General features: G+C 41.2%; 1 protein-coding gene across 3 annotated transcripts in view; it reads left to right on the plus strand.

Annotated features, from left to right (window-relative positions):
- Nucleotides 1-13151, plus strand: part of LRRCC1 (leucine rich repeat and coiled-coil centrosomal protein 1) — an 83639-nt gene that overhangs the window by 22135 nt on the left and 48353 nt on the right. For 2 of the 3 annotated variants that reach the window (XM_040354554.1, XM_040354556.1), the window contains exons 4-7: nt 790-855; nt 9280-9447; nt 11051-11223; nt 12551-12766. In XM_040354554.1, the coding sequence (XP_040210488.1) occupies nt 790-855; nt 9280-9447; nt 11051-11223; nt 12551-12766 (623 nt within the window). Of the gene's footprint in view, nt 1-789; nt 856-1328; nt 1404-9279; nt 9448-11050; nt 11224-12550; nt 12767-13151 lie in introns of those variants that run through there. The other variant, XM_040354557.1, reaches the window with a different exon arrangement.

The raw sequence follows: 13151 nt of genomic DNA on the forward strand, positions 1-13151 counted from the left end.
AGCCCCATTCACGGACGAGTTACGCAAACAACGTAAAATTTTCAAATTTCGGCGCGGGAACGACGGCCATACTTAACATTGAGTACGCCACCTAGGGGGCAGCTTTTTATCTTTACGCCGCGTATCTCTTACGGAAACTGCGTAAATTTACTGCGACGGGCAAGCGTACGTTCGTGAATCGGCGTAACGACTTATTTGCATATTCTACGCCGACCACAATGGAAGCGCCACCTAGCGGCCAGCGTAAATATTGCACCCTAAGATACGACGGCGCAGGCCGTCGTATCTTAGGCATGTTTAAGTGTATCTCAGTTTGAGAATACACTTAAACATATGACGGGCTTAGATTCTGAGTTACGTCGGCGTATCTGCTGATACGCCGGCGTAACTCTTTGAGAATCTGGCCCCTGGTGTCTATAGATGCAGGGATTTTAGATTTTGCATGGAATTCCACTTTAATTTATCCTTGACACTGCAATAATTTATACTGCATACATGTGTTGCAAGCATTTCTGTGCATGTGTGTAAATTATGTCAGTGTTTTTTTTTTTTTTCATTAAAATTCATTATAAAATACCTACCTAAATGCCAAAGTGTGAAAGGACACATCGGCTGTTCAGAGGCGTAAAAATTGCCTCTAAATTTTTTTTCTGGCAATGTACATAAGACCTAATTTAACAAAAATACAATTGACATGGTATTTTCTTTTCAACTATTGCTGTTGGTGATTTGTCTCTCGGGAGTTTTTGTAGTATTTCTCTTAAATGTTTTTCTTCTGATTTATCTCAGGGCTGAATAAGTTATTAAATCTCAGGAAGCTGAATTTATCTTACAATCGCATACATGACCTTAGTGGTAAGTGGATTTGCAACCTCTGTTTCCTCAATTGTTTTTTTTTTTTTTTGTTTAGCTTGTGAATTGCCAGTGAAGAGCTTTTTATTAATGACCAGACATTTTAGGCGAGACATCTTAATGCAATAGAAACGCTTCATCATTTCTGTTTTTGTAATGGGTTGTGACAGTAACATCCCTATGATAATATCACATCTCACACGTTCCAGAAATGATTTGTATTTTCAAGCCTTTTAAGATATTGGTGTTTGAACGTATTCTTGTTCAATCCGGACACAGTCAAAAACAAGGCGTAGATGCATCAATCTATTTTTTTTCTTTGCTGCATATAAAGTAATTTTAGGGTAAAGCCCTCCAATTTGGTTTAATCTAGCTCATAGAACCCCCCCCCTTTATTTTATTTTATTATATATTATAATATAATTTTTTTTTTTTTTATATATATTAGTTTTTTTGCTTTTCCCACTCCAGGTCCATAGAGATTTGTTGTTATGCCTTCCAGCTGTTTATTTGGAGGACTGTCTTTATTCTCATAAATTTTCTTTCCATTAGTAAGTTTCGGTGTCCAAGTCCCCTTACTGTCATTGCTTGTTCTGTGTTCCCAAACCTGCTCAATGAAGCTTGCTGTGCTATCTTAAAAATGTCTCTACACCAAAGTATTCATTCATTTTGCCGAGTACTCTTCACCTAAGATAGCTGCTGGCAATTTTAGAGAAACCGCCATTACTGTGACAAAATCACCTACTGTTTATGGGGTCATCATACCACGAAAAGTTAAAAGTATAAAAGTTTAAAGTGGAGTTCCACCCTCCAGTGTCACATTTTTTTGGCACCTTTCAGAGAGGAGGGGGGAGCAGATGCCTGTCTAATCCAGGTATTTACTCCCACTTCCAGTGATAGATCCCCACAGATTCCGGACCCTCCTGCACATATACAGTTATGGGGCTATAGGCACAGGAGTGCCTAGGCACCCTCACTGTTAGAATACCAAATGCTGCACTTAAAGGAGTAGTGCACCTTTTAAAAAATAAAAAATAAAAAATTAAATGCTGAACTAACACTCAACTAGGGCCGAAACAACTAATCGATTATGAAATTAATTGATTACCATTTTCATAATCAATTAATCGGCCAGTAACATAATGTGGTTAAAATTGGCCCTTTTATAGTACAAAAAGAGCAAATCGCTACTGTAAATATTACTTTCACTGTCCCACAGTAAAACATTTTAAAGAGGAAATCACTTGAGGACCCCTTCACGCCGATATTCACTTGAGGACCTGATCACGGCTGGGCACAGGCACGTACAGGTACCTCGCCTTTAAGAGCCCAGCCGTGGGTTATGCGTGCGCCGCCGGCGGCACGCTCACGACCTAGTCATGAGCTCCGTAACCGCGCGACCCGATCGCCGCCGGTGTCCTGCGATTGGGTCACAGGAGCTGAAGAACGGGGAGAGGTGAGTGTAAACAAACCTTCTCCGTTCTTCTCTGTGGCTTGTCATTGATCGTCTGTTCCCTGTCATAGGGAACGACGATCAGTGACGTCACATGTCCAGCCACGCCCCCCTACAGTAAAAAAACACAATAGGACACACTTAACCCCTTAACGCCCCCTATTGGTTAACCCCTTCACTGCCATTGTAATTTTCACAGTACGCCATTACTAGTAAAAAAAAATATTGATAATACCATAAAACTATCCCCTATTTTGTAAAGGCTTTAACTTTTGCGCAAAACAATCAAACGCTTATTGCATTTTTATTTATTTATATATATATATATATATATATATATATATATATATATATATATATATATATATATATATATATATATATATATATATATATATATATAATTTTTTTTTTTTTTATGAAAAACAGTGCTATTTTGTTAGGGGGTCGTCTTATACGCCCAGTTGCCTTATACGGTAACTATGATACAATATATACAACAAAGGGTATGTAGTACTGAGGGAAACTATAGGACGAGTTATAAACTTTCCAGGTCCTGACTCTCACATACCAGGAAGTGCACTGATGTTTTTGTTCAGATTACACTAAAGGCACAATTAACATTTCTAGATGTACCATTAGAATAAATCAATATATCACTTTTAAGTTCAGGTCCACTCTAGGTTGGTAAACCCAAAAACTTTTTTAAGGAAAAAAAAACCCTGCAAGAAAAAGGCATAGCATACTAGCTCATTATGTTGCACTGTCGAATCGCTCCTCGTTCCCCTCCGCCGCCATGTTTCCTCAGAGCGTCTTCCTTGTAGCGCTGCTCCAGCGCTGTAACTGGTCGGAGCGGCCATGACGTCACTTTGGCGCATGCACGCGGGACTGGTACGATCCCCAGGATGCGCACGATTCCTGCATTATCATTCATAATGCCGGAACGCTCAGTGCGCCTGCGCCGTTGTCTTCGGCGAACATGCGCCGTAGACATTGGTGCAGTGTTTTCAGCAAATATCTCCTTATACGTGTAGGTTAAGGAGATATTTCTGACACCTACAGGTAAGCCTTAATCTAGGCCTACCTGTGGGTGCAAGTTGTCAAAGTGGGTTTACAACCACTTTAAATACCAAACGTTCTACGTATATAAAGGAAAAGTAAAAAATTACTATAGATGCCCTTTAATTGGATTGCTAGCAGCAGTGTTGTTTGTGTCGGCTAAAACCAGCCTAATATGTTTTAAAACCACTTTCAGAATCAACATTAATATATGTATTCAGTATTCCCAGATTGAAGCTGATGGTGCTTCAAAGGCTTTAAGAAAGCTACTTAAAATATTAGCAGACTTTATTGCCCGCTTCCCGGGCATACCGGTCTTGGTATTTGGGGACTTCAACAATTATCTTGACTATATGAAGGACAAGCTTCATGCTCGTCTTTTGTTAGAGATGGGTCTTGCGGATGTTTGGAGCATGCGCAACCCAGAAGCCAAGGTGTCCTCATGTCAGTCAGCCTTGATGGGGGGGGGGGGGGGGGTCTGTCCAGAATTTATTTGGGGCTAGGGAATGACCACCTTCTACCATTATTGGACTCCTCGCAATATCATCCCAGACAGGTCTGGGATTACTCCACACTCTCGATAGATATACGAGTTGGGGCGCTCGGAGACAATACACTATGGAAACCTAATCCTTTTTGGCTGTCACTTATTCCGAACCCTGATCCAATACCAAAACTTCTTATGACCTTCTTCAGACATAATGTAAACTCCACGACTATAGACACGGTTTGGGAGACAGCTAAGGCATACCTGCGGGGACAGTTTATTAGAGTAATATCTCAGATTAAAACTTCTACCAAAGAATGGGAGATGTCAGTCTTGGAGAAAGCGCAGCATTCGGAAGAAAGCTATGTCGCTAACCCCTCTGACGATACAAAAAGGTCATGGTTAGCAGCTAGCTCAATCCATGCTTAGGGACTTATCTCTGCAGTTGGCAGAGAACAAACGATTTTTTTTTTTTTTTTTTTACAACAAAGTCACTGAGGAAGGGGGAAAACACGGGACATATGTTGGCACTACTGGCTAGATCACAACAGTCATCCTCACATATTGTGGCCGTGACTGATGTCCATGGAGCACCATGTTACTCCACTCAAGCCATCATAGGTGTCTTTACAGTTTTTTCAGGATGTGTACTCGTCTAAAGTCCGACCTTCCCAGAAAGATATCTATTCGTTCTTGGACAAATATCCAATGCCCTGCCTGTCTGCTTCGGACTCGGCCCTGCTTAATGCCCCTTTAACAGAGGAGGAATTGATGGAGGCGCTGGCTCATGCACGAAATGGTCGGGCACCTTTGGCTGACGGATTACCGTCAGAGGTGTACAGGTGTTACACAGCGCAACTCATCCCGACTCTCCTAAAAGTTTACAACCAATCTTCTGAGACCGGGACTCTTCCTCCTTTTATGAATGAGGCTCTTATAGTGGTACTGTTAAAGCCCGGTAAGGATGCTTTTTTTTTACCGGACTCGTACAGACCTATCTCACTACTCACATTTGATGTCAAGTTGCTGGCCAGGATACTGGCGAACAGATTGTCCAAATGTATCTAACAAGTGATCCACAAGGATCAATCCGGTTTTATTCCCATGAGATCTACATCTCAAAACCTACGTAGTTTTATTTCTTAATTTACAGTTCCCCTTTTTGAAATGGGTCCAGCTGCTATATAACTCCCCATCGGCGAGGCTACGCATTAACGGGGATGTGTCGGATTCCTTTAGGCTTTATAGGGGCACGCGTCAGGAGTGCCCGTTGTCGCCCCAGTTGTTTGCCCTCACGCTGGAGCCCTTGGCCATACATATCCGAGAGTCGCGAGACATCGCAGGATTTCAGCGGGGACCGAGGCAGGATGTTGTATCCCTATATGCAGATGGCACGTTAATCTACCTGGGAGACACTGACAGGTCTCTGCAGAATGTGATGAGCCTGATCGCTGACTTTGGACAGCTGTCGGGTTTTAGCATTAATTGGAATAAGTCGGTACTTATGCCCCTGGACCCTTTGCGGAGGCCCTTACCTAATTGCGCGAAAGACATCGCTGTGGTGGAGGAATTCTGTTATTTAGGCATACAGGTGACCCCGGACCCTACTCAATACCTTGATCGAAATATGACTCCGTTGCTTCGTAAATTCAGGTTAAAGTGCTCCGCCTGGAGAAAGCTGCCCCTTTCAGTTGCCGGGAGGGTAAATTAAATTAAGATGGTCTGGGCCCCTCAACTTCTTTATATATTTCACAATACCCCAATTTGGATAATGCACAGATGGTTCTCTGGAATAGATGCTCAGTTTAGGGAATTAATCTGGGGTAACAAACTGGTTCTTTGCAATATTTGGCAAGTGCATACCATATGCCAGATATTGTTTTCTAGCCTCCCAGCTGCAACACTTGGGTAACTGGGGGGTGGTGGATGTATCGGACCCAATTAGGTCCCTGCTGGTCCCCGTGCACTCTAGTCTTCCAGCCCTAACCCACTTAGAAGCAGGTTTTACAAAATACTCTCCCCACTATTATATTATTAAATACCCTATGGAAATATATCCGGTCCCTCCTTAAAATAAAGGGGGTATGTCCATTTACTCCCATTTGGAGAAATGGATACTTTAAGGAGCTTCTCAAACTTGAGGACTTTGGCTCCTGGGAGGAAGCAGGCATTCATTATATTGCACAGCTATATACTGGAACCCTGTTTAAATCCTATGCAGATATCGGTGAGGAATTCTCCCTTCACAGAACCCAATTTTATAAATTCCTCCAACTGAGGCATGCAATACAATGTGAGGTCAGAGTGTCTTCGCTTGCGCCAATAGCGCACCCTCTGATGAACGATGTACTGTTGACGGATGAGAGGAAGGGCATGATCTCAAGGGTGTATGTTAGACTGCTTAATTCCACACATGACGCTAGTACACTTCCCTGCAGAACGGGATGGGAACGTGACCTGGGGCCTATAGACAGTGACACTTGGGAGTTAGGTCTGACGTCCGCACCTTTAGTGTCGGTGTCTGCATCACAGAGATTGTCTCATCTCTATCTTCTGCATAGGGTATGTAGGACCCCAGCTCGTTTACATAAATGGGGACTTGGAGAATCACTGTTCTACTATGGGGATCTACTACATATGATGTGGAAGTGCCCAAAGCTCTTTAGATACTGGCAATATGTCCTTAATACGATCTCACAAGTATTCCAGTTCCCGATTTCTGCAGGATCCATATTTGGCAAGTGCAGAATCACAGTATATATAAAATAATATGCAACGTGGTTGGAGGGAAGCTTCAGAATGGCAAAGATGTTTTTATTACTGATTATGTGAGCAGACTGCAGTTCCTTTTTAAAGCTGAACTCCAGCCTTACCTTCAGTCTTGCATAAGTGTATTGTACAGACTCCTGTACTCCAATTTTCACTGCATACTGTGAGCTTCTTGGCGTACATCAGAGAGCTTGGGTAAGTAAAAGGGGGCGGGGGGGGATGCTGACACCTAAACTTTTTTTGTTTACCTTAATGCAAGGAATGCATTAAGGTTAAACGTTGTAAGACTTTACAACCACTTGAAGGAATTCAGATGGTGCCTGTGTTCCATCAGATTAGGCGACCCGTCAGAATGTATAATGGAAGTGACGTTTCATCTGCGCCATCTTGCTACACCCCGCACTTCTCCACCGTAACGATACACCGAGAAGGGGCCAAGCGGACATCTTGTTACACCCCCAGGAGTTTTGCATTGTAAGGTTATTTTTAACAGAAAACTGAGCTCTTATAAGGTGAAATACAGTATTTATAAACCGGACGGACTGTTTAGATGTTGAATTTTAAAAGCAGCGGCAAACATGCTGATCTCACAGGTTTGCTAATATGACAGAACATCACTTTTTTTATAATTTGACATGTGAACAGTCTGAGGGATTTTCAAACCCTGTTTTTCACCTTTTTTATATGCTCTGTTTCCTGTTAAAAAAACAACTGTGTAATGCAGAACTCCGGTGGGCGTAACAATATGTACGCTTGCCCCCTTTGCGGTGTATCGTTACTGTGGAGGAGTGCGGGGTGTAGCAAGATGGTGGTGAAGGAACGTCGCTTCCGTTACATATTCTGACGGGTCGCCATATCTGACGGAACACCTGCTTCATTTTGTGGCTGGATGATATCCAGTAAAGGCCTTTTCATCTCAACCTGTCCCTGCCCCTTTAATACATTGGGTATCAGTTCTTCCAATCATGGAGACTCTGCATCACATTTGAGCATTATTTAGGTCAGTCTGCATGCACATGCACCCTGATGTCACATCCCACCAACCGTGATCTGGTCACATTGCACAGACACTCAAGCCCTTTACACACGCTCGGTTTTCTCAGCGGTAAATAGTCCACAGAGAAAACCGAGGGGAAAGCTAAGAACCCGGCAGGAAAACTGCCATGGAGCTTTGGCCGGGAATCCCGGCCGTGTGTATTCTCCATTGGCACTGCCTCGCAGTGTTTCCCATACTAGTACTAGATCTGGCGGGGGGAAAAATGCCGGGAATCCCGACAAGAGAGAAAAAAAGGATTTTTGTACTCACCGTAAAATCCATTTCTCTGAGTTCATAGACGGACACAGCCTTCATTGACCTTAAGGTTATGCTTCTTCCTACCAGGATCTCCTGGTAGGAAGAAGCATAACCCTAAGGTCAATGAAGGCTGTGTCCGTCTATGAACGAAAAAGAGAAATAGAGAGTAGGTTCTCCATTTTTTTCGCCGGGATTCCTAGCTGTTTTCCTGATGGGAAAACTGTGAGGAAGCATACACACGTCCGGTTTTCCCAGCCAGAAGCTCTGCTGGCAGTTTTCCTGCCGGGAAAAACGGTCGTGTGTACGAGGCTTTAGTGTCACTGCGACAAAACTAAGCACATAATGAAAACAAAAAGGTTTTATAAAAAAAAAAAAAAAAAATTGGCATGTTGCTGTGGGCTAAAGGCATAATATAAGCAGATTAAACTTCATATGGGCCTTTGATTTCATTCCTTGGTGAAATAGTACCCTTTTTTTAATTTATTTTTTGTATGTGTCTGGTGTGTTGTCGTTTGTACGAATTTTTACTTCCGCTTTTGGCACAAAGAACACTGGTGACCATGCATGGGTCCAATTCCAAAATATATATATTTTTTTGAAAAAATCTTATCTTTGAATTTTTGTTCGAATTTCTCACAATTAGTGAGCCACAGTAACAGCTGAATTTCGTGCGGCCATCGAATTTGGCCATGTTGGAATTTTTTAATTTTTTTTTATAAAGCAAACGATTTTCAAATTAATGATGGGGGAATCGTGTGACAAATATAATTGAAAAAGAAAAGTAAATCCCCGGAAAGAAAAGGAGATTCTTGGCCACTAAATTTATTTTATTTTCTGTAGCAACATGCGGTGAAATTAAAGGATTGGTTGGTCAAATGACGAAATCAATGGTAGCACCATCGGATCACAAAACGTCTGATTTTTTTTAAAGACAATTTGTTTGCAATTTAACCCATGTATGGCCTGCATAAGAACTAATTGTGTATTATTACTAGAGATGCACCAAAATTTCAGCAGCCAAAAATTGTGTTTTTGGCATATAGAGAAAAAAGGTGCCGCTAATGGGGACGTGATTAATGGCAAAAAAAAATGAATATTCATTTAAATTCATGATATTAATTAAAAAGTCAAATGTAATACAATTTTTTTTTTTTTTTTTGTTATGGATGTAAATTACAGCACAGTTTTTGTTTTTTTCTTTTGTGTTACTAAATAATCAGTTTGTTTTACAATGAAAGGATTGTAGCAGCCCCACTTGAACCCAAGTTACCGCCATAGTAAATCGTAGCTGTTGCTGAATATAAATCTCACCTACATAGCTAACCGGATTTCATGTGTATTTGATAACTTGTCCCTGTTTTCCAGGTTTAATTCCGCTCCATGGATGGAATCACAAGCTTAGCCACCTTTATCTCCATAGCAACTGCATTAATAGCATGGACCATGTACTACAGAGTATGGTGGGGTTACAGTCTCTGGCTCACCTTACATTGCAGCAGGATGGCAAAGGCAACCGTGTTTGTTTTGTAGCAGGTAACCAGTACAGTAATTTTGAATTATGAAAAAAATTTGCTATGTGCAATAATACAGCCATACAAATCAAATGTTAAATGAAATTGGTGTGTTTTGTGTAACAGATTTATCATGCAATAAAGATTAAATATGTAAAAAAAAAAATAATCATCATGTGGCCAAAATGTATCAATTCAGAACTCCAAATTCAACATAATAAAATCTAATTCCATACAGCATATGTGGCTGAATAAAAATGCAATTACCAAATAAAAAATACTGAATAATGAATTAAAAAGTCCAAAAATTCATAGACTGTTCCAAGACTGATGCCGTGAAAGATCCAAACACATTAAATCTCTCTCAAAAGTTCTCCAAGTGTACAAACTCCTTGCCAGAAAGATCAGACCTCTAAATTATAGGAGGTCACTCTGGCACAGATGTAATCAACCTGGGTACTGCAGTGACAGCCTGGGATGTATCGGCAGCAGCCTGTGCCAATAGTTGGCTCCAGCATCTCTCCTAGGACTCTGGCAGCTCTCCATGTCAGTCTCAGTGATATATCACTTAGAGAGAACAGCCATAAACTCCATGGCCCAGTATCAAATATAGTCCAAGTTTTATTATGTAAACATACTCATAAGGATAGTGATCAACCAGCATGAGACATCAAAAAATTGCAATCGCATCGTTATCTGACTCTGTCACAAGTAGGCTCCTCCCAACATGTTTTATCTAGAAACACGTCTTTGGGAGGCTGTTGCATTCCCCATGGTTTCACTGCACCGGTAAATATAAAAGAGACCCTATCTGACAGTTTGTTCATTTTATAAACTGGCTGGAGCTCTGTGTTCATGAAGTAAATTTGGAAGAAAAAGACCAAAAAATCAGCGCAATAAACAATGTGATTGTGAAAATGAAATAATCAATATAAAAGCCTACTAATAGGCCTGACGTGATTGCTGCCCACACCACTTAGAATGTATTCACTTGTGACTCTCAATAGGTTAACAAATACAATTATATAATATGTGTGTGTATGTATGTGTGTATATGTGTATGTGTGTGTGTGTGTGTGTGTGTGTGTGTATATATATATATATATATATATATATATATATATATATATATATATATATATATATATATATATATATATATATATATAAATTGGTGTAGCGCAACCAAAAACTGATCAAGTCCAAATATTGCCAAAATTCCACTGTAGTGCAACTTTCAGTGACAATTCATAGATATCCAGTGACTTCAGTGACCACCACCTCTAGCTGGAATGCCTGTTCACCTCCCAATGTTGACCCTACTACAGAGTCTCACACACACCTGTAGTAATATCTCCCAGGATGCCTCAGGAACCTCCTTCCTCTTTCCTCCACCACCACCTTCCCAGGATCTCATTTAGTCATGTGTAGCCATATAAAACAAAGGCAAACCATAGTGCTCTCTGCTAATAGCATTTAATAAAACTTAACTCAGAGATAAAATACCCGCATACAAATGTGAAAAACATGCATATCATCAATCGTGATGAGAACGGAGAAAAACTTTCTATTTGTCCTAAATTGTCTAAACCCTCATTGCAAAAACAATTTTTTTTTGTCTTTAGGATATCGAAATGTGGTTTTTGGAAACCTGCCACAGTTAAAAGCTCTGGATGGCGTTGGTAGATCAGGCGAATCTGTTCTTGGGTTTGATGTAGATTCTTTAGATGTCCCCAATCTTGACTTCCTGGAATATTTGATCACCTGTAATGATGATCCTGGCAGCAAAGAATTAAAGGTACCACTTTTGCCATTGTTGATTGTTTACTGAAGATTAGAAAATGTTGGCATTAAAAAAGTTGTTCAGGGCAATGTCCTAGTTTGTGTGTGTGTGTGTGTTTTTTTTCTTCTGTCTCTGAGATCTCAAGCTTGTACTCATTGATGATGCATACTCAAACTGACAAGATTGATGCTTTATGTAATAATTGAAAGCATATATATATATATATATATATATAGTGTGTTGATGGTGGCAGAAACTGTTAACTTATATCTAAACTAAAGGTGGCTGCTTTTAGTTTCCTTTTTTCAGGATTTTTTTTTTACTTTCACCCTGCAGTCCTGTAAATGACACAATTCCTGCCCTGTGACTACACTCACCCCACTGTATTTCTGGAGAGAGAGAAGAGACATGGTTGTCTTCCAGACTGGACTTTAAAAATGTCTTACTTTCTTCTTCTCCATTACAAGAGGGTGAGGAGATAAATAGTTTACAAAAGGAAGATAATATTGTTGGCACTTTCTGTTCAGCTAACTGGAAGTGACAAGGACACTGTATTATTAATTAGAAAATTGTATGTGCTTGTTAAAAATGTTCTTAGACTGAAAAAAAGGAACCACTACAGTCACCACATGGACTGGTAAGTTGCAACACTTATCTGTATTCATAAAGGGCTATTAAAGGAGAGGTACAGCCAAAGCGTGTTTGGCTGTACTTCTCCAGAGGATCACAGGAGTGCAGATCATTCAAAACTCCTGTGATCTGTTTTCAGCAGACATCGGGCTGAAGTCCACTGTTGTCTGACGTCACAGAGAAGGTCCAGGCTTGGGAAGGATCACGACAATATTGTCAAGATCCACCCACATGCCTGGACTGGCACCCGGCTCGGCCGCTCAGCAAGCCGCTGAGGGGCTGAGCCAGCTGCTCCCACCCCCTCAACAGCCCAGTGCTCCAGTGAGCGAGGCAGAGCAGAGAGCGGTGATTGACAGTCACCGGCTCTCTGGTCAGGGAGCCTTGAGAACTGAGCGATCAGCAGGTTTTGATAGCTTGGTTCTCAGTCTTGGAGCTGACGGGAACAGATGCAGCATCGGACTGATGTTGCATCCACCTAGGTAAAAAAATTCCATACATCTCTCTTAAATAAAATGCTGTCTTACAGCCCTTGGTTAGGCATTTGTGTGTACTGGGCCTTTAGTATCGCTACTCCCCCCTTTTTCTTTTTCTTTGTTTAGGGAAAAAAGGAGACATTAAAAGTCTTTGACACGATGCACTATTTTTTGTAAATGCAGGGCTAAAAATAACATTTTAAATTGTTTTAAACACTGCACGTTTATTTGATTACCAGAGCTCAACAAGTGGTCCTGTCATAACCCCTCGAATCGATCAGGTTTTATCGCAGTATCGGAAGAGGCCTGTTGGCCTCGGTTCAGGGCACTTAAGTAGATGTATAGATGCCACGACTTCATCAGACCAAGAGTCCACCAAACATCACGATTCCACCGGCATCCTGCGTGAAATGAGGATTAAGAAGTTGGAGGAGCAGATATCGGAACTTCTGAAGGTTTGTCTTTGACTTCTTACGTTGGTTGTGGCTCATTTTTTAATGTACATTTTCCAATGGTCAAGCTGAACTCCAGGATTTCGGGTACTTTGTAAAATGTGCTGGTATACCACCTTGTGGACCTATCTCTATTATCTACAGGTGACCGTTTTACAGAGCTCTGGGAGTGCAGTTTTTACAGCAGTCCTGGCACTCTGACAGGAGATATGCAACTTTTTCGTGCAGCAACCACTCTACCCGACCCTCCCCTTCACTGTCTGTTCACAGAAGGCTTTGTATTTTGTGAATGAGTTCATATAATACAGCGCATTCTGTGATTGATCAGGAAGGGGCTGGCACAGCAGCTGTGTGTGGCTGCAGAAGCTGAGACCAGAATGTCCAGTGT

Source organism: Rana temporaria, chromosome 5 (genome assembly GCF_905171775.1).
Source record: "Rana temporaria chromosome 5, aRanTem1.1, whole genome shotgun sequence".
NCBI lineage: Eukaryota > Metazoa > Chordata > Amphibia > Anura > Ranidae > Rana > Rana temporaria.